This window comes from Pelobates fuscus, chromosome 8, assembly GCF_036172605.1.
Source record: "Pelobates fuscus isolate aPelFus1 chromosome 8, aPelFus1.pri, whole genome shotgun sequence".
In the NCBI taxonomy this organism is placed as follows: domain Eukaryota; kingdom Metazoa; phylum Chordata; class Amphibia; order Anura; family Pelobatidae; genus Pelobates; species Pelobates fuscus.
In genome coordinates this window covers 56355142-56377265 of record NC_086324.1, presented here as the reverse complement: position 1 = coordinate 56377265, position 22124 = coordinate 56355142, and the positions used below count along the sequence as shown (strand labels likewise).

The 22124-nt window shown below is 42.7% G+C and overlaps 1 protein-coding gene across 1 annotated transcript; it reads left to right on the top strand.

Moving 5' to 3' along the window:
* The first annotated feature begins 917 nt into the window (after positions 1–917).
* BZW1 (basic leucine zipper and W2 domains 1) lies at positions 918–15303 on the top strand. Its single transcript, XM_063428705.1, has 12 exons — positions 918–1063; positions 3229–3304; positions 10215–10391; positions 10502–10596; positions 10850–10915; positions 12500–12635; positions 12729–12838; positions 13111–13281; positions 13373–13519; positions 13910–14048; positions 14229–14351; positions 14864–15303. Exons 2-12 carry the CDS (start codon positions 3241–3243, stop codon positions 14893–14895), a joined length of 1260 nt encoding a protein of 419 aa, XP_063284775.1. The 5' UTR covers positions 918–1063; positions 3229–3240; the 3' UTR covers positions 14896–15303.
* Positions 15304–22124: the final 6821 nt, after the last annotated feature.

Here is a 22124-nt window from a genome sequence, read left to right as displayed (position 1 = left end):
GGCTGAGCGTGCAATCCCTGGGGTCCAGTTGGGCTGCTGAGTGGCTGGCATGCAGTCCCCGGGGTCCAGTGGGGCTGCTGAGCGGCAATGGAGTGATCTCCCTGCTCAGCTCCCTCACAGCCCTCTTAGTGATGCCGGAGCGACATTATATTCTAGCTCCGGGATCACTGCTGTGCGCGTGAGGGAGCTGAGCAGGGAGTTCACTGCCCACTGCTCCCTCGCCGCCCCCTGCCATTGTGATTTTATAAATTTTGGCGGAACCCCAGTTTTCCGCAGAACACCAATTGGGAAAAGCTGCACTAATGCTATACCGTTAAAACATTGAAAGGTAAATAAATCTTAACCCCTAAAGGACCAAACGTCTGGAATAAAAGGGAATCATGACATGTCACAAATGTCATGTGTCCTTAAGGGGTTAAATACTGTGCCATCTCATTGCAAGCCAATAACTGAATCCATTTCACTCATTTCCTTATAAAGATTGATTATATGTACACCAGGTGACTGCAGGGCCACAGTTCTTAAATGTAGCACTGATCATGAACGTTCCATTAGTTTCCATGGTAACTGCTCCACTTTTAGAACGTTGCCCACCATTATACGCTTTACAACACTAACACCCCCATATTTTAAATCACTTTAGTCATTCCCTTTTGTAACTATATACAGACAATACCATCCTAAGCCTGTAATGGGTGGGGGGGTGACAAAACCTCCCCAAGTCACACTGCAAAATACAAACGGCCTCTAACCCCACATCTTCACCTGTGCGATAGATACCAAGCTTATTAAACCCAGGGATATGCTGGCTGTACAGAGCAGTCTATTACTGTGATTAAATCCTTAAAACATCCCGAAACACCCCTCAGATTAGGCCAGACATTGGTACAGTCCGCCTCTGTTACCCCCTCCCCCAGTGACGCAGCAGTGAGGTACTCAGGCCTCTCTCTCTCTACAAGCCGTCGAGTCTCACAGGGGGTTTTCTTAGACGCGGCCTCCGTTGTTTGTTTGTCGTTACCTCCCGTCCCGTTTGCCGGCCCGTTTCCTGCCTGCCTTACATTCGGTGAGAGCCCTCCGTGTTCGCTTTGATCTCTGCCCTCCCGCAGTTCCCCCCCATCATTGTCCCCGCACACAGCCGTCATGCCGGGACTGGCTGGGTCTGTAGGCCTGGTCGGTTGACACACGGTGGGTGCTGCCGGTTGTGTGAGCTCCCCCCCCCCCCCCCGCTCTCTGTATGGGGATGTGGGGGGGATGTTTGTGGCGTGGGACCCCGGCACGCGGTCGGGGCCTATTGTTTCCTCATTCACTAAAACCCCAGGGTAGCAGTGACTTGAAATCCGGTAAAATGGTCAGGCCAAAAAAAAAAAAAAAAAAATCTGATATTGGAAAAACTAAATTTACATATTTTTAACATTCGGATTAGAATTCCATTAGAATGTCAAGTGAAGCCGGTAACCCCCGGGACGGGGGGGTCTCTAATATAGCTACACCTGGCTCTTAGCAATAATACTTTTTATACATTTTTAATATAGCCATTTAGTGTCTGGTTTTGCCCCCTCTTAGTATAAACCAGTCCTGGTCACTGTCACTATACAAGGGAGCCGGTGTCTGCCCTGAAAGTGAGAAGTTTAAACACTCATGGCCTCTGATCCACATAATGGGTTTTTTGTATATATATTTTTTTTTTTTGTACCAGCAAATGCTGTGGCTTCAGAGATTGTCCTGTTAACCTGCACATATTGCAAACATATTACTTATGTGAGGTGTATGTTGTCTTCCATAGCAACATTAGTCCAGTAGTGTTTCCATGTAATCCATAATATTCAATCATAGAACAGTGTACTGCGCTCCTTCATTGTTGGCAGACATTGCTTAATAACATCCCAGGCATCGTAAATTCTAAAATTCCCTCACTCGTCCTCAATTTTTTTTGGATGTCTGTATTTGATAAGTCTCTATTGTTTGCTTCTATGTATGTGTTGGGTGCCCTATTCCCCACCCATATATTTTTTTTATTTTTTCTCTCTCATATTACTAGATCTGGAAAAAACATAAAAAAAATTTGTTCAGGCAGTATTTGCATATGCTTCCATGAGAGAGAGAGAGATATGAGGGGGGGGGTGTGTGTGTGTGTGTGTGTGTGTGTGTGTGTGTGTGTGTGTGTGTGTGTGTGTGTATATATATATATATATATATAATATATATATTTTTTTTTTTTTTTTTGTTCAAGTGACATATCTGTATTACTAATCCACAAGCTAGCTGCTAGCTATAGGCTCTCCACAGGGCCACAGTTAATTTTTTTGCTTACTCCACTACATGCAGTGCATTGTTACACTTGGCCTGTGTCCATGGCTTTTTTCCAAAATGTTATTAGTAACAAATGGTATAACTGAAAATGAAGCAGGCCTGTATGACCACTGATGTATAAATTAACATATTTAACTTGGAACACATACTACCAAAAAGGCATGGAGTGGGTTGTGTAGAGGAAAAAACTCAAAACATTTAAATAAAAATCTTTGCATCATCAGGTAAATGTTTGCTTATGCTAAAACATACCTACTCTTTCTTTAAATGGATATGCTAAGCACCAAAACCACTTTAGCTCAATTTTGTCTCTTGGATGTTATATCACTTTTGTTTATATAGCCCTAGCCACACTTTCCTTGGCTGTGACTCAAATGTCCTCCATTTAAAAAGGGTTTTATTGTCAATCAGATCTTACAGGACAGTGTGTTTAATTTAGAAGTTCTTATTTCCTGCTGAACTTAAAAATCATGCATGAGTCTCTAGCACCCATTTTAACAAACATGGAAATGTAGTTTCTGAATTTAATGCATTGCAATAAAGGAAGCTTAACACCTTTTTAAAGGAGCACTATAGTACCAGGAAAACAAACTTGTTTTCCTGGCACTATAGGGTCAATAGGTCCCTCAGGGCCTCCCATCCCGCTCGGCTGGATGAGTTAAAACCCCTTCAGTCACTTACCTTTCTCCAGTGCCGAGCTCCCTCAGTGCTGGGGAACTCTCCACCCCCCTGCCGACGTCGGCTCCGTATGAATGACAAGAGCCGCGCATACATTCAAACAGCCCATAGGAAAGCATTACTCAATACTTTCCTATGGACGTCCAGCGTCTTCTCATGTGATTTTTCACTGAGAGTTTACCTGTAACTTATGGATAAGATCAATATTGAATTACTTTATTTTCTGTGCTTCTTTTGCAGGGCATCTTTTTTATGAATAATCAAAAGCAACAAAAGCCAACGCTATCTGGCCAGCGTTTTAAAACACGAAAAAGAGGTGAGTATTTTCTTGGCAACAATTATTTTGGTGTAAACTCAGTTGGTTATTTTAGCCTCAGTTTTACATTTTGGTTTTTGTTTTGATTATAATTTGGAGTGGGGGGAGGGGGGGTTCCCTCTTACCTAATCCTGGTATGTGCGTACCCACATTCCACTCTGGTTTTCAACTCGAGTAGTTTGTTCTTCTTTTTTTTTTTTCTTCTCCTCTCCACTCCTTCTCTTCCCCGCACCCCCCATTGACTGACAATATTCCATGCACTACTTCGTTGGGTTGGTGGTAATCAGGTTGTCTGATTTAAAGGGACACTATAGTCACCTGAACAACTTTAGCTTAATGAAGCGGTTTTGGTGTATAGATCATGTCCCTGCAGCCTCACTGCTCAATCCTCTGCCGTTTAGGAGTTAAATCGCTTTGTTTATGAACCCTAGTCACACCTCCCTGCATGTGACTTGCACAGCCTTCCATAAATACTTCCTGTACACAGAGCCCTATTTAGGCTTTCTTTATTGCAAGTTCTGTTTAATTAGGATTTTCTTATCCCCTGCTATGTTAATAGCTTGCTAGACCCTGCAAGAGCCTCCTGTATGTGATTTAAAGTTTAATCTAGAGATGGAGATACAATTATTTAAGGTAAATTATATCTGTTTGAAAGTGAAACCAGTTTGTTTTTTCATGCAGGCTCTGTCAATCATAGCCAGGGGAGGTGTGGCTAAGACTGCATAAACAGAAACAAAGTGATTTAACTCCTAAATGACAGTGAATTGAGCAATGAAATTGCAGGGGAATGATCTATACACTAAAACTGCTTTATTTAGCTAAAGTAATTTAGGTGACTATAGTGTTCCTTTAAAGCTAACAGGGAGTGGACACAACTCTATCTTTAAAGGGTCAATAAAAAGCTGTTAGAGGGTCAATACATTTGTTTTATTTTTGGTATACACTAGACCAGGGGTAGGCAACCTACGGCACTAGTGCCATGCACGGCACTCGAGGTGTCTTTGCACGGCACTCAAGGCTGCTAGAGCCAAACAGGCTCTGGCCTATCAGGAGTCCCAGTAAAACTTCAGATATCTGCTAATACGAAAAGGTGGTGAAGGACAATCCTCAATTTATGCAATGCAGCACATAGAGGTAGTGATCTCAGATCACTTCCTCCCAGCACCTGTGAATAGGAAGCCACACTGTAATAGAGCAGCTCGCAGTTGCTGTTGCAGCTCCTGTCCTTGACATGTACCTGGCCGGACTAGTCCCCACTGGAAGCCACCCACACTGCTAGATATACACAGAAATGCAGAATAACCCTTCCCACCATACAAATAATACGGACAGCCCACACACAAACATACACACAATCCCCACAAATTAAACACCACTAACAATCCACATACATGCACACAACCCCACATGCAATACCTCAAACAGCCCCCACACACTACCAAACACACACTGTGACATATCCATCCACACACACACACACACACAATTCCACAAGCAGCCCCCATACACAGCCCACATTCATATGTATCATACACAATACCATAAACTACTCATGAACATATACAATATAATAGCTCATATACGCAGGGCCGTCTTTAATGCTGGGCAAACTGGCCAGCTGCACCGTGAGCCCTGCTGGCCTCAACAATTTCTAACCCTCTGGCCGGTAATCCGCACACTAAGGAGGCCCACCGGGTGGCCCATGCACAAAGGACCACCTGTTGGGCTTCTGTCAGCAGGGCCCGGTCGCACGCTGAGGCGCTTTAACAGCGGGAGCGGGCCCCTTGCTTTTCGGCAGCGGCTGGGAGGAAGTGACAGCCGCGCACCACTTCTTCCCACAAAGAGAGGAGCGCGCGGGAAAGAAGAGTAGGCAGATTGGAGGGGGGCTGGCCGAGAGCGCTAGACCCCAACTCCCAACACCTATCAGCCTCCAGCAGGAAAGGTAGGAAACTGGAGGGTTGGTTTTAAAGTGTATGTCTGTGTCAGTACATCTGTCAGTGTGTGTGCGTGTCATGTTTGTGTGTCAGCATGTCTGTGTGTCAGTATGTGTCAGTATGTCTTTGTGTGTGTCAGTATGTGTATCAGTATGTCTGTGTGTATCAGTATATCTGTGTGTATCAGTATATCTGTGTGTATCAGTATATCTGTGTGTGTCAGTATCTGTGTGTGTGTGTGTCAGTATATCTGTGTGTGTGTGTCAGTATATCTGTGTGTGTGTGTCAGTATATCTGTGTGTGTGTGTCAGTATATCTGTGTGTGTGTGTCAGTATGTTTGTATGTCAGCATGTCTGTGTGTGTGTCAGTATATATGTGTGTGTGTGTGTGCGTGTCAGTATGTCTGTGTGTATCTGTGTGTGCGCGCATTTCAGTGTGTATATATATCTGTGTGTGTGTGTGTGTGTGTGTATATGTGCATACATCTCAGCATTCTCACACTACACACAAATACACCCCTGCATTCAAATTTCAACACTACGTACAAACACATTCCTGTGTTACACACCAAAATTAAATGTAAATACACCCCTGCATTAAAAAACCAACACTATACAAATACATGCTTGCAATCACGCCAACACCACAAACAAACATATTCTATACAAAAGCCTGTTTACATTCAAACACACAAAAACTGCTTAGTGCTAAATACAGACCTGCAAACATGGGTAAATGCCAATGCATTCTGGAGTTGCATGACAGATGGGGATCTACCTTTTAATCACCCGTGCAACAGGGAGACCCCCAAAAACTCTTGCACCTCTCTACTTTAGGTCTGCCACTGCGTTGAGGTGGAGGACGTGATTGCATGCCTGGGGAGGGGGGACAGGGTCCAGGGGGCCCCAAGCAAATGCTTTTCCCAGGGTCCAGTCACTATTAAAGACGACCCTGCATATATGCACAAATACAACAACACAAAGCAATTACAGAAAAAATAACACAAGCAGAATACGGCAGCATACACACCTCGATTAAAAAAAAAAAAAAAAAAAAAAAAAAAAAAATAGGACCGGCACGCTATGGGACATCACAATCCTATATTGGCACAGTGCTGCTTAAAGGTTGCCTACCCCTGCACTAGACTGTGTATTTGAGTAAAATTGCAAAGGTGTTTAAAAGTTACTGGGCATTCGATCAAAGCTGCATCTTTGTGTAACTATTCCTCATATGGTAGACTGTAAATATATCTATATCCCCTCTCTTTAAAGTTGTGTATGCTGTCTCCCTACTACAGGGTGGGCCAAAATTCTGAGTTGGTTTTGAGGAGTGTGTTCAAAATGACATACATGAATGCCTAACATGTGGAAGATTACATGTTTTTGCTACCTCGCAAACTCACTTTTGATTGCGTGGTTCATAACCTTAGTTAATGCTTGAGGCTCTTGCGCTCTGCCTGATTACTTCCCACAAGGTCATCTTTCACCTTGCGGGAAGTAGTTGGGCAGAGCGCTAGAGCCTAATGAGTGTTGATGAGTTATCCATGGACATTCTTTACCACAGAAATAGATGTCTTTGCTTATAGACGAAAACCATTTAAAGGAAAATTGATTTTAATTGGGCTTGAGTTGATGAATAAACAGTTTTCTCTGGCTAATTTGTTGTTCCTTCATGAAAATATACATGGGGAATCTCCCAGCACTCAATTTATAATTTGACAAATGCACTACTGACAAGTTATTTACCTGTCAAATCCTACTCTGAATTTTGGCGCACTTTTAAAAAAAAAAATATATATTTTTTTTTTATATAAAGTGATACTTGACACAGGAAAAGCTTGTTAATCCTCCGCACTCATAGGAAGCTGAGTTGTGAATGGAATATAAAAAGTCCAAAACCTGAGTATAGGACCACATGCTGTACAGGGGGGAGACCAGTAAAGCAGCCGACCCTAAAGAAAGATTAGAGAAGCCCTGCACGCGTTTTGTACAACTCCGGGTGCTTTCTCAATATCTTGAGCACCTTTTATAAAGCACCATGGAATTGTGCCTAATTATCTTAATGTTGTTTTCTTCACATACCCCATAGAGTAATTTTCTGAAGTACTAAAATTGTGGCGGCACAGTGCGTTGGTGAATCTACCGCTTTTCCATGTTTGAAACTCCTTTTAAAAATACTTGCACATAATTGCATTGGTTTAATTTGTTTTCCTGTCGTGTTTTTTTTTTTTTTTTTTTTGCTAGGTAGGTCTATGTATAGTTTGAAGGGCAATGTATGTTGAAGATCATATGGGACTGCAAGTAGTGTCCATTTATGGGAAACATCTGGGTGGTGGTAGTGTGCCATATTTTCAATTTGCATTGTCCTGATTTTAGCCATCCCCCCCCCTCCCCCATGTGAAAGTTTCAACATACAGAATGTTCCCTTTTTTTTTTTTTTTTTTAAAGCAAAGATTCACTCCTACTCCCCCACGTAGATACCCAAACCTTCAACATCAAGAACGGGACTAGACAGGGGTGTCCCCTCTCCCCACTACTCTTCGCAATCTCTTTAGAACCGCTGCTCCAGGCCATCCGCACTAACCCTGACATACAAGGGATACATATCAGACGAGAAATTACACCGTCGCAACTTACGCCGACGACGTTCTCCTCACACTGACGGACCCCATTCCTTCACTGCACGCCACGCTCACCCTCATTACCGAATACTCCACCATATCGGGATACAAAATCAATCTAAGCAAGTCAACACTGATGCCTATAGCAACGACCCCCCCCGACAACTCCACATGCTCCGCCAATCCTTCCCCTTCAACGTCACCACGACAGCCCTCACTTACCTAGGCACCAAACTAGCTCCAACACTAGAGGATATATATGACCTCAATTACCCACCACTCCTCAAGACCGCCTACTCGGATCTGCAGCGCTGGGACAAACTGGGGATATCGTGGCTAGGAAGAGTAACTACCATCAAAATGAACCTCCTTCCACGATTCCTCTACCTCTTCCAGACGCTGCCCATCCCAATACATAAACCTGGACTTCAAACGCCTGCAGGCGGCCATAGACAAATTCATATGGAAAGCTAAACGACCCAGAATACGCTGAGCCACAATGTATTTTCCTCGACTCAACGGGGGCCTAGGACTGCCTAACTTTCAACAATACTACAATGCAGCCCAACTAGCCCACATCCAACAGTGGCACGTCGTCCCCCCCCCCCCCCGGCACTAAGCGCTGGGTAGATTTGGAGCACGACATACTGGGCTGGGACCAACCCTCCTCCTACATGTGGGTACCACGTATACATCGACCACTGCCACCACCCACCTCACCGGCCGTCACCCACACATTGACCCTCTGGGACAAACTCAACCCAAAATACGACCTATCCTCCTTTCTATCTCCAGTAACACCAATATATCGTAACAAACTGTTCCCCCCCGGGCATGACAGCGAAGCACTTCTTAGCATTCGACCAACAGGATATATCCAGACTACTCCACCTGTACCGCCAGGGGGCAATATTCCAGTACACCGACCTTCCCCACGCGGACACTAACCACAGCAGACCACTTCCGGTACATACAACTCCGCGACCTCGCGCAACAACCAATGATCAAACAAGCAGGTACATCACCCCCGACGGCATTCGAAAAACAGTGCTTTGACGCACCCCTACAACCAGGGCAAATATCCGCCCTTTATAACACACTGACGACCCACGCCTCCCAGATCAACCTCACGTACATCACCGCCTGGGAGCGCGACCCAGGACCGCCAGAAGAACCAAGCGACTGGGCCCAGATCTGGGAGGCAACAAACTCCCTAACTGTCTGCGTCACGCACAAAGAACAGGCATACAAGACTCTACACCGGTGGTACCTAACGCCATACAGACTCTATAAAATGGGTCAAAAACCTGACGGGTGCTGGAAAGGATGCGGCGACACTGACTCCTACCTACACTGCTGGTGGACATGCCCAAAACTCAAACCGCTTTGGGACAACGTCAGCAACCTCTTAGAAACGGTACTAGAAAAGCCAATCTCTGCACGACCATGCTCCTCAGTAAACCACTTGACTCACTAACAAGGAACGAAAACAAGCTAACAGCCCGAATCAACTTAGTGGCGAGACGGGCGATAGCGGAACTATGGGCCGACCCCAAACTTCCCACCATCTCAACCATCATTCGCAAAATCTAAGTAACCAGAGACCTGGACAAACGAACGGCACAGATCAACGACACATACAAAGTGTTCCACCGCACGTGGGACCCCTGGGACATGAACCAAGCAAGCCTACATGCCACCTCAACAAACTAAAGCACAAGACCGGAAACTAGCAACCACACTGAACCTCACCCTGAGACACACGAACACCACCGCCAAAAGACAGACAAGAACCCCCTCAGGAGGGCACAACGCGCGGACACTAGGAGGCGGGGGGGAAACCGATAGGACACCCCTGCTCCCTCCCTTTTCATTCTGTACCCTCTCCCCAAACCCTAGACCTAGAGTCGTAGCAACGGTTACGCACAGACACCCAGAAGCCATAACATACAGACGAAAACCAAAATGAAAAACATTAAACAGGCTCCAAATGCACGAATGTCGTAACCAATGTCATGCAAAATAAATATGCTATGTTACGAGACTCTTTACCCCTTCTTGCCTTCTGTACCCCATCCCACATGACCACGAAAATTTTGAAAATAAAGAATTTAAAAAAAAAAAAAGCAAAGATTCATGAAGGTATAACACATTCTCTCTGACAACCCAATTTGCACTTGTTCCCCTTTAAATTGACTAGTTGCTGTGAGCTGTTTAGGACTGTGGTGCCAGACTGTTATGTTCTTTATTAAATTGGCATCAACCCTCCATATTATCTTTCATTTGATGCATGTTGGCTTAATTAACTGTTGCATGCTGTCTGACAACTGATTTTTTATTTTTTCCCTCTTCTAGATGAAAAGGAGAGGTTTGACCCTACCCAATTTCAAGATTGCATTATACAAGGCTTAAATGAAACTGGCAACGATTTGGAAGCAGTAGCAAAATTTCTTGATGCTTCTGGAGCTAAGCTTGACTATCGTCGCTATGCAGAAACACTCTTTGACATCCTTGTGGCTGGTGGGATGCTGGGTAAGTAAAGCTCAAACTGTAGTTGGTCAAATTAACTTAAAAAACAAACTAGTATTTCTACAACGGACAATCTGAGTTTATATTGTATTTGCATTTTATTTTTCTATTAGCACCAGGTGGAACTCTGGCAGACGACGTGATCCGTACTGATGTCTGTGTGTTTTCAGCACAGGAAGATCTAGAGACCATGCAGGCATTTGCTCAGGTTTGTGATTTAATAGTTTTTCTGAACATCTGTATAATTAGACTTGAATCCTGTTTAGTAGCAAGACTACATGGTCTAGAGATGTCTTAAATTTTATTATTCCCAATAATTTGCCTGCTTAACCCTTAAGGACACAACTTCTGGAATAAAAGGGAATCATGACGGAATATTTCCATCATGTGTCCTTAAGGGGTTAAACTTGAAAAAGCTTTAAAACATTTTAATTTTTTTTTTTTTTTTGTTTCCCAATCAGGTTTTTAACAAGCTTATTAGACGTTACAAATACCTGGAGAAAGGCTTTGAAGAAGAGGTCAAAAAGGTAATGTATAATTTGTTTATGCCTTCAGTAAGTACTAAAAGATCAAGCCACTCTACTCATTAATCCAGTAGTAGGCAACCATGGGCAATCCAGATATTGTGGAATAAATCTCCCTTAAAGGACCACTATAGGCACCCAGACCACTTCAGCTTAAAGGACCACTCTAGGCACCCAGACCACTTCAGCTTAATGAAGTGGTCTGGGTGCCAGGTCCTTCTAGGGTTAACCCATTTTTTCATAAACATAGCAGTTTCAGAGAAACTGCTATGTTTATGAATGGGTTAAGCCTTCCCCCTATGTCCTCTAGTGGCTGTCTCATTGACAGCCGCTAGAGGCGCTTGCTTGCTTCTCACTGTGATTTTCACAGTGAGAGCACGCCAGCGTCCATAGGAAAGCATTATGAATGCTTTCCTATGTGACCGGCTGAATGCGCGCGCAGCTCTTGCCGCGCGTGCGCATTCAGCCGACGGGGAGGAGGAGAGCAGGAGGAGATCTCTCCGCCCAGCGCTGGAAAAAGGTAAGATTTAACCCCTTTCCCCTTTCCAGAGCCGGGTGGGAGGGGGTCCCTGAGGGTGGGGGCACCCTCAGGGCACTCTAGTGCCAGGAAAACGAGTATGCTTTCCTGGCACTAGAGGGGTCCTTTAATAAAGTGGTCTGGGTGCCTGGTCCAGCTAGGATTAAATTTTTTATTTTTTTTTGTATAAACATAGCAGTTTCAGAGAAACTGCTATGTTTATATTGGGGTTAATCCAGCCTCTAGTGGCTGTCTCATTGACAGGCGCGTGCTTCTCACTGTGAAAATCGCAGTGAGAAGACGCCAGCGTCCATAGGAAAGCATTGTAAATGCTTTTCTGAAACTGGCTAAATGCGCATTCAGCCGAGGAGGAGGAGGAGGAGAGCTCCCCACCCTGCGCTGGAGAAAGAGGTAAGTTTAACCCCTTCCTCTCCATCCAGCCCGGCGGGTGGGGGGCACCCTCAGGGCACTAGTGCCAGGAAAACTAGTATGTTTTCCTGGCACTATAGTGGTCCTTTAATGCTATACCAGCATTAAGGCTGTAAAAGTATTATGGGAGATGTAGTCCAACATCTGGAGTGCAGAAGGTAGCCTACCCCTGCACTAGTCCATTAAAAGCAATCCAAGAATTGGTTTATACGGTGTTCTGATTAGTACTTTGTATTAAAGTTTTATTGGGACATTTGAAATAAATAATTTTCAGTCTTAGAGTTGATCTTCACGACTTTCTGTACCGAGACATCCTTAAGCACTTCAGATGTTGTGAATGACATATTTCCTAATGCTCTGCTTGTGTTATTGGGGATGTCGAACATCTAGTGTTCCAAAGGTTGCCTACTCCTGCTCTACAACTTATGCAGTGTCCGTACATTGTATAGCACTGCCATAATGAGTTTATACCTTGAGTTAATCTTGCCGCAAATGTTAAGGGGGAAGATAAAGCTGTGGAATGTTTAACTGTAGTGTAGTGTGTAAGGCCTCTAAACTGTACGGACCAGTTTAAATTTGTGAGAAGATTAATCTGTATTATCTGCTGGAAATTTCTCATGACTTGATTTCTCTTTTTCCAGCTTTTGCTATTTTTAAAAGGTTTTTCAGAGTCTGAGAGAAATAAGTTGGCCATGCTCACTGGCATTCTTCTGGCTAATGGGAATTTGTCTGCATCAATTCTCAACAGTCTTTACAATGAGAACTTGGTCAAAGAGGGTGAGTTAATGCGCCCACCCACAAATCCCGTTTGCCTTGGATTACTCCATTTTATCGGTATACTAGACTAAATATTTTATTTTTCCCTTTTAGGTGTATCTGCAGCATTTGCAGTAAAACTATTTAAATCATGGATTAATGAAAAAGACATCAATGCAGTTGCTGGTAGTCTTCGAAAAGTCAACATGGACAATAGACTAATGGTTTGTATAGCTTCTGACATAACACTCTATCTGATTCCCAACTGCTTGACACCATAAATGTCTGGATGGGCATCATGGGTAGTGTAGTAAAAACTATCACTAAGGGTAGCTAACCTTGCAATGTATGGTGGTCTCAGAATATAGCTTAAGTCTTGGGCTTTGTTTAATCTTCTCTACCTCATATCTCAAATGTCTGATCTAAAACTACTTGAACATAGCCCAATAACTTTGAGTTATTGAATATTTTATCACTATCATTTTACACTTTCTAGGAGCTTTTTCCTGCCAATAAACAGAGTGTTGAACACTTTACTAAATATTTCACCGATGCGGGCTTAAAAGAACTCTCAGAGTATGTAAGGAACCAGCAAACCATTGGGGCTCGAAAAGAGCTTCACAAAGAGCTGCAAGAAATGATGGCTCGTGGAGAAGCCCTTAAAGAGGTACTTGGGTTTTTTATTTAGATTTGATTCTTAAACTTAAAACCTCCAGAAATAGACTCTAACTAATGTCAACTTTTTTTTTTTTTTTTAGATTAGTCTGTATGTAAAGGAGGAGATGAAGAAAAATAACATCTCTGAGCAGACGGTGATAGGCATCTTATGGTCCAGTGTGATGAGCTGTGTTGAATGGAACAAAAAGGAGGAGCTTGTTACAGAGCAAGCCATTAAACACTTGAAGGTAAATTGTCGATTACCTGTATGGTGGTTTATTACAATTGCCTGGGCACAATCTAATTGTTCTGTCTAGAATCTTGTCTCCAGTCATCTGGCCCTACATAAGATATGCCACCTCCATGCAGAACTAAGTGCGTTTGTTTTTATTTTTTTGGTTTCTTTTTTTCTCCAGTCATCCTTATGTGGTTTGATCAGCCCCATCTCAAAATATGCGATCAGGCTACATTGTGTAACATCATACATTTTTAGTATTAAGAGAATGCAAGAACATTGAGTTATAACCTCAAAGTGCTGCAATAAAGAAAATACTGCTTTAAAAAAAAAAAAAACACACTTTTTTTTTTTTTCTTACTTTGCACGTATCTTTACTATTTTTATTTATTCCCCCCTCTAGCAATACAGCCCTCTCCTTGCTGCCTTTACTACACAAGGTCAGTCAGAACTGACTTTGCTTTTGAAAATTCAGGAGTACTGTTATGACAACATTCACTTCATGAAATCCTTCCAGAAAATTGTGGTGCTTTTTTATAAAGGTAAGTCACGTGCTGCTGCTAGTTTTAGCATCTTACTTGCTTTAAATGGACAGATTCCACGATGGTAAAATAACAAATGATTGTTCCCATTTATACTTCAATGGTGCCAGTTTGTGGTGTAACCGTAAATGTCCTAATTTGCATTTTTGTGTCTAGTAAATGCCAATTCTTCTCTTGCAGCTGAAGTTCTGAGTGAAGAACCCATTCTGAAGTGGTACAAAGATGCACACATTGCAAAGGGAAAAAGTGTCTTTCTGGAGCAAATGAAAAAATTTGTTGAATGGCTTAAAAATGCAGAAGAAGGTTAGTTTACTGTAGCATTGGTGTAAGGACTTTCTTTCTTTTTTCAGACAGAATTCTGTTCAAACATGGGCAGAACTGTCTACCTAAATGCGGACGTTGTAACTTGGCCTTCTTAGTGGGGGGCCAGACTGGGCAATCCAGGAAAGGGAAATCTTGGCACTAGAACTTCATCACTGAGGAGGAGGTCCCATGCATAGACTTACCTTAACGAGTTAACCAGTTAATGTTGTCAGCTGACACTCTTATTCTATCATTGGGTGTCTATTGAGAAATGTATGTGAGGGGGAAAAGGTAGATTTCTCTGTGGGAAGTGAGGAAGTAAAGGTGCTGTTCGGTTGCCATTTTTCACTTTGGGGTTAAACCGTTAACCTGTAGGCAAGACTGAGCCAGTCGCCTCCTTGTACAAAATATGGTGCAAAGAGTGGTACTTTTAGGTTTGTTTTTGTGGAGGGGTGTTTTTTGTGTGTCCTGTTATCTTTCTGTCCCTGACTATTCCTTATCTGTCTTTTTAGAGTCTGAATCCGAGACGGAAGAGGGTGATTAATTTGTCATTGGTGTCAGTAAACACAGGAGCTGTAGATAAACGGTCATAACCCATTTTGTGTCCTTCTGGTTATTACATCCTACCTCCTGTATCAAGCATGATATAAGGGCTTTCATCAATTTTTTTTTTTTTTTTTTTTTATTTTATTTCTACTTTTCTGTACATCAACTTTTGTTTTAAAACCATGTTTTAAGGAACGCGCTGTCTAGATTAATTTTTATTTCATCATTGTTATCCTCAACCGGCTGTATTTTCTACTCTAATAATGTAATTTAAAGCCTTTCAAAAATTCAACAATTTGTTTTATCCCCTGGTTTTTCTATTAAAAATAAAGCTTAAAATCACTATGATTTGGTATATTTGTTATGGACCCACCAATTTACAAATTAAACATTGTATTCGAAAGAACTTCTGCAGTGACTTGTGCATTTTTGTTTACAAATCCTGTATTCTTTTCATGATTCCAGTGGTGGTTTATTTTTATTTTTTTCCTTCCTCCACTATTCATTTGACCTAAAGTGCCACTTCATCATAACTTGTCTCAAGGCACATAGATGCATATGATTTTGTAGCGATATGTCAAAGCAGAGGTGAACGCTGGCCCCTCTAGTGCTTGATGTCAGAGTAGTCTGTAGTACTCTTATTGATTCAAAGGCTTGTAGTGGTGTGCCTATCTCCTGCTAAACTCTGACATACATGTAGCTGCAGTCACTCTTGAGTGTACAATTCAGTTCATTAAAGTGAACAATTTGTTTGGACCTCTATTTTCTATACTTCCTATTTAGTGAGAACCTCCAATGCAGTTTTGCAGTAATATTTGTCATGTCTAAAATTTTACAATGGATGTCAGCAGACTTTTAAGAAGTTGTCTTTCTACTGTTTTGTATGCATCAGAACATCCTCTTTAACAAAGCAAACCTGGTTCAGAACCAATTCCACCCTAGATTTTCATAAATTTTTCAAAAGCAGGCTCTTCAATGGAAAACCTAAAGGAGAAAAATATAGCTCTGCCAAGTCCGCATGGCCCAGCTGCAGTAGGAGGGAGAATAGGCTTTTTGTCCATTCTGGAAGATCTCAGACTAAAGGACATTAGCTTGAATTACCACTATAAATATTTTAGATAAATGGATAGTGTAAGACGTCTGTCCATTCCTCAAAAGTATGGTTCACCTGACAAACTCACAGGTGTTGAGGGTTTTTCATCAGGACACTGTCCAAGGATCTCCAGTGGCGATTTATTCATCTACTTGCAGATTGTAAAACTTTTCTTTATTCCATTATTCCAAGGGACACTAGTCACTAGAAAAGCTACAGCTTAAAAGGAAACTAGTGCTAGAAATACAAAATTGTGACCTTCCTGCAGCATTGAAAGGATTAAAATCTTTTACTTGTCTATATCCAGCACAGATGTCCTTTAGGGCTGGGTCAGGCTTCCCCTCTACTCTATGAGACTTTAATTTTAGAAGTGGCTCTGTTCCCGTTGAATGGTCTCTTCCATGTGTTTTTCTTCTGGCAAAGCCTTCTGCCATCTGTTTTGCGCAGGTCATCTAGCTGTGACCCAAATAGTCTACTTTGTTCAAAGGATGGATAACACTGAATTTTTAGATGCAGTATCTGACGCCTTTCTAAGCCACACTGCCCTTCTATCTACATTAGAGACCCACGGCTTTAGCGGAAGGTGTTGGTACCTCTGAAGAATCAGTTATAAAAACAGAATCTGTTTACAAAAGCTTAATAGGATCTTACCTAGATACAACCATATAAACACAGGTATCAAGACAATCTTTGGGCCTTAGCAACAAATGAGATGGTCCAGTGATAAGTACTTTACATTGGGCTGCTGCACTGGAGAATACTTATTTATTTAATTTTTTTTCTCTCAAGGAAGATTCTGCTTGGGATCACCAATTGGAAGTGTGCTCTTCTTCCCCATCGAGCAATAGGTGCATCTTCTTTAGGAAGATTATTCATTAAACAAAATGTCTTAATATGCTTCGAAATAAACCTCCATTCTCTCAGTATCAGCTGTTTTGCAGTTATAGGGAGAGTTCAATTATTTGTGCCTCCTTAATTGGGACAAGCATCTACAAGATAGGACTTAATTAAAAGTCCCTCCCCTTTAATCACATAAAGGACTTCCCCGGCAAACCCACCTCAGTTCTTCCTGGTCTGAGCACAGGACGGATCAAGCTTCTACTTGAGATGAGGCATACTGGTTGATGTTTGGGGGAGGAAGCCAGATAGCTGCCCGGGTGGTAGGCTGAGTGGCATGGCTCTATCCTACGAGGTCCTGGAGCCCTTTCAGGTATTGATTATGCGCCACATATGTTCCAGCTTTGTGATTATGGGCAGGCCAGGGGACAGTGACGCTACAGGCCGTGGACTGGCAGGGGTTATCCCGGTCCACCCCTCACAATCCCCTTGACAAGCGATAAGCAGATGAACCGATGGTGTGGCTGATAAAATGGCGAGCGGCACATGCACCTCAGCTCTCTGCAATGCCAGGAGAGAGACAGAGCGCCGACTCACCTGCATATTTGACTCCTCCTGGGAGCGAAAAGCTTGCGTGGCCCCCAGAACCAGGGACCAAGCCACAAGGCTTAGTAAGAGAGGGTCCCGGCATGCACCATAAGCACCTGATAAAGACCACCCCAATATCAGAGGCCAGGAGCCTCACTAAGGGCAACCGCATACCAAAGGCAAAGCATACCGGGGTAACAACTGCAGTGCAGAAAACAGCCTCAACAAAAAGTGTCAAATTTACAGAAAAGATATTACTCTATAAGACAGGCAACAAGTGTTCTGGGGTATCTAACCATCAATTCCTGCAGTCAGATGGGCAAAATCTGAAATAAGGCCTCTTTAGTGGTAAATCCTCTCTTCTTGGTCAAAAAGAGTTGTATCTTCTCAGGTGAAAGCGCAGTAAAACTGGTGGAACTTTGTTTCCTTTCGGCAGGGTGGTTATCATCACAGATGCGTCAAACTCAGACTGGGGCGCACATCTGAATTTGTTAATGTGCCAAGGTACTTGGTCCACAGAAGACAAAAACAGGTCAACAAATTATAGAGAATTGAAGGCAGTTCTTCACGCCCTTCACCGATTCAGATCTTGGATAGAAAAGAGGCCCATAAGAATACAGTCAGAGAACAACACAGTTGTCTCTTACATCAACAGACAAGGTAGCACCAGAGTAGAAAGTCTGTTTTGACTATGCGCCGACATGTGCTGGGCTGAGGTTCATTTAGAAGACATCTCTGCGGTCCACATGAAGGGCATTGACAATGTGATCACCAATGACCTCAGCAGAGGGAAGTGGGATCAGAAAGATTGGTCTCTAAACCCAAGGATATTCGACGTTCTAATAAAGAGATTTGGAATGCCAGTCAAAGACCCCTTAAGGACCAAACTTCTGGAATAAAAGGGAATACCTTAAGGGGTTAAGGCAAGAAGAGAGAACACCAAGGCTCACAAATTTGCCTCCCTGTTCAGGACAGATCATCCTCAATGATCTATCACTCCAATGGGATTTCTCCCTAGCCTACATCTTTCCTCCAATAAAGCTGATCCCAAGAATTATTCAAAAGATAAGAACAGACAGGGCAGTGGTTCTAGCAATCATTCCATACTGGTCAAACAGGAGCTAGTTTTTCGGACTTGAAAGAGATGGCTTCCACGTACTGTAAACTTCCAATCTCAAAAGCTCTGATAGAAAACAGAGAATTACCTCTGGAAATTGTGCAGATGTTCAGATTAATGGCATGGCTGTTGCAAGGCTAATCCTTCGTTATCAGGAAGACAGGGTCCAATTACTCCTTCAATCTACCAGACGTTCCACCTCAAAGTTGTACATGAGAATTTGGTGACATTTCTACATTGGTGTAAGTCAACATCAATGTCTTCAAGTACATCCTTCAGGATGGGCTTCATAAAGGGCTGGGTGTTTCCACTTTGAAAGTCCAACTATCTGCCTTGAGTTTTTTTTCTAGTGAAGGATTTAGCGTTGCATGTTCTAGTTAGGAGATTCTTCAAAGCAGTAAGACTTAATAGACCATCCAGGAAGTCATATTTTCCCTCCTGGGATCTTTCGTCAGTCCTGCAAGCGCTCTGTGAACCTACTTTTGATCCTTTGGAGAAGGTCCCATTGAAGAATCTAACACTCAAGATGGCCTTCTTGGTGGCCATCACCTCTGCCAAAAGAGTAGGTGAACTTCAGGCTCTTTCTTTATCGGACAAATTCATTATATTCTATCAAGATAAGGTAATGCTCCATTCTAAGCCTTCATTCCTTCCGAAGATTATCACTTCTAGAGCTGTTAATCAGCCCATCGTTTTACCTTCCTTCTGCAATAATGCCACCTCGACGCAGGAACTAAAATTGCATAAATTGGATGTTAGAAGAGCTCTACAGATCTATCTTTTAAGAACTGACGTTTATAATCTGATCACCTGTTTGTCAATTTCCAAGGGAAATTTAAAGGGGAAAGAGCCTCTCGTAATTCTCACGTTGGTTGATTGATACAATCAAAATGGCCTATGCTTCCAGTAACCTTCCTATACCTACTTCTCTTAAAGCACATTCCACAAGAGCAATGTCCACATCATGGGCAGAAAAGGCTGTTTCGCCCGAAGAAATTTGCAAGGTGGCCGGCCACTTGGTCATCATTCAACACCTTCATCAGGCATTACATGCTAGATGTATTCTCATCCTCTGAAGCTGCATTTAGGCGTAAGATGCTTCAAGCAGTTGTGCCGTAAAGCCCACCCAATGCGAATCTTGCTATATCCCACAGGTAATACCACCATATGCTAGAAAAAACTTAAATTTTTACTTACCGTAAATTCTCTTTTTCTTAATATGGTGGCAGTACAATACTCCCTCTGAATTAAAAATGTATGTGACTTGTGTGGTGTGTTTTCTTGCTACAACTGAGGTGGGTTTGCAGGGGGAAACCATTTATGGGAATAAAGGGGAGGGACTTTTAATTAACTCCCATCTTGTAGATGCTTGTCCCAATTAAGGAGGCACAACTCACAGGTACTATCACAGGTAAGTAAAAAATGTTTTTATTTTTTTTCTTACACAAGGTTTTTCTGTAGAAGGTTCTCCCATTTTCATGAGGTCATTCGCTTATTAAATAAGCTTGTGCAGATTCTACCATTGAAGATTTTAGTGTTTCCTCTTACCAAAAAAACTTTTTTTCAGGTGAATCGACCGATGACTATTCAGAACTCTTATCTGTCTCCTCCAAACTGTTTTTGCTTCTTTAAGGGTGGAGGAAAAGCAGATTCAGCAAGACCTGCTACACGTCTTCAAGTCAGTGGGACAGAGCCCTCCTCGGCCGCAGCTGACTCACCACGTCCCTTCCAAAAAAAAGAAAAGAGTGCCAGCTTCCTAATAGGCAGAGATCTTGGATTATGGATTACAGCAGTTTAAAGGGACACTATAGTCACCTGAACAACTTCAGTTTAATGAGGTGGTTCAGGTGAGAACTATAGCTCCCTGCAGCCTTTCTCATGTAAACACTGTATTTTCGGAGAAAATACAGTGTTTACATTGAAAGCTAGCAACACCTCCAGTTGCAGTCACTCAGAGTGAACCAGAGGGACTTCGGAGTTGATGGAGGCATAATATGCCTCCATCCACTCAGATCTGCTGTCAGCAGAGCACAGGTCAACACTGTGCACAGCATCCTGTGATTCAGTGTCTCCATCCTCTGCATGCAGACACTGAACTATTCTCATAGAGATTCATTGATTCTATCCATCTCTATGAGGAGATGCTAATTGGCCAGGGCTGTGTTTGAATCATGCTGGCTCTGCCCCTGATCTGCCTCCTTGTCAGTCTCAGACAATCCTATGGAGAAGCATTGTGATTGGATCAGGCTACCACTTCTGATGATGTCAGCAGACAGCTTTTTTTCTGAGTCTAACAGCATGCAGATTTACAGCTTCTGTCTTGAGTACAGTAAGATTTTTTTACTATATTTATGGAGGCATGATGGGCCCAGGGGGGCTAGATGGTGGTGTTAACACTATAGGGTCAGAAATACATGTTTGTGTTCCTGACCCTACAGTGATCCTTGAAGATCTACTAAAAGGGGCGGAATTTGATGAGAAGCCGAACGTATTTTTTTTTTTTTAACGTGTTTGCTCAATTATAGGATGACCCTGTTAGACATACACTGGCACAAAGTTACACATGCAGATACACATATAGACACAAACACATACAGACACACATGAACACAAGATTTACAGACACAGATACACTGACACACATACTGTATTCTTAACATATGCGTTGAAAAAAACTTTTCTGATCAAAGTATTATGGAAATTTTGAGACCCTGACCAAAAAAAAAAAGTTATGTTTTAACAATTAGAGGAAATCCCTGGAGTGCTATTAGTGTATGTGGATTTTGTATGTGCTGTGTAGCTGTTAGTGTTCCATTAAACTCTCCCTTCTGATAGAATGGGCAGGATGTCTGATGGAATAGGAGTGTGGTCAGCCTTCTGGCAATATGGGAAGTAGAGGGAAGAAGTCAGCTTCAGAATCAAGCTGCGGCCAGAGTCAGCACCATGACAGTGTGGGCACGGCTCCTGTGTGAGACCATGGAGTGACCTGCATGCAGAATGCATTAGTTATTCGCACAGTGCTTGGGTCTGCCCTGGGTTTTGCTGCTGGTGGCCATATCGTGCCAGGGGAGCACTGCTCAGCACCTTCTCTCCGGGTGTTTGTGAGAGGTAATAATTATACAATCTCCATAATACATAAGCGCTTCCTTCTTTTTACTGTAAAATGATGGGATGTGATCAGAGTGTGTTTGTGCAACGTGCTCACGTAGCAAGTGCTTGTTAGTCCAATGCTGTGGGTGTTATACATTTGGTATAAACTACATTTTACCCCTTAAGGACCAAACTTCTGGAATAAAAGGGAATCATGACATGTCACACAAGTCGTGTCCTTAAGGGGTTAAACACGGTTTCTGATAAAAAAAAAAAAAAAAAAATGTAGAGTCCAGCTGTATTCATCCTTTATTACACAGGCATAAAATTCCAGCTAAAAGGTCTGATTATAAGACAAGGTTGTTTTTGTTTATTTTGGGGGAGGGGGTCGGGGGAAACCTTATCTTATAATTGAGCAAATATGATAATTTTAGGTGTTAATGCCTTTCTGGTCCAGATTACAGGGTCCCAGTTGTTGTGCACTGCCTCTAATCTGTTTATT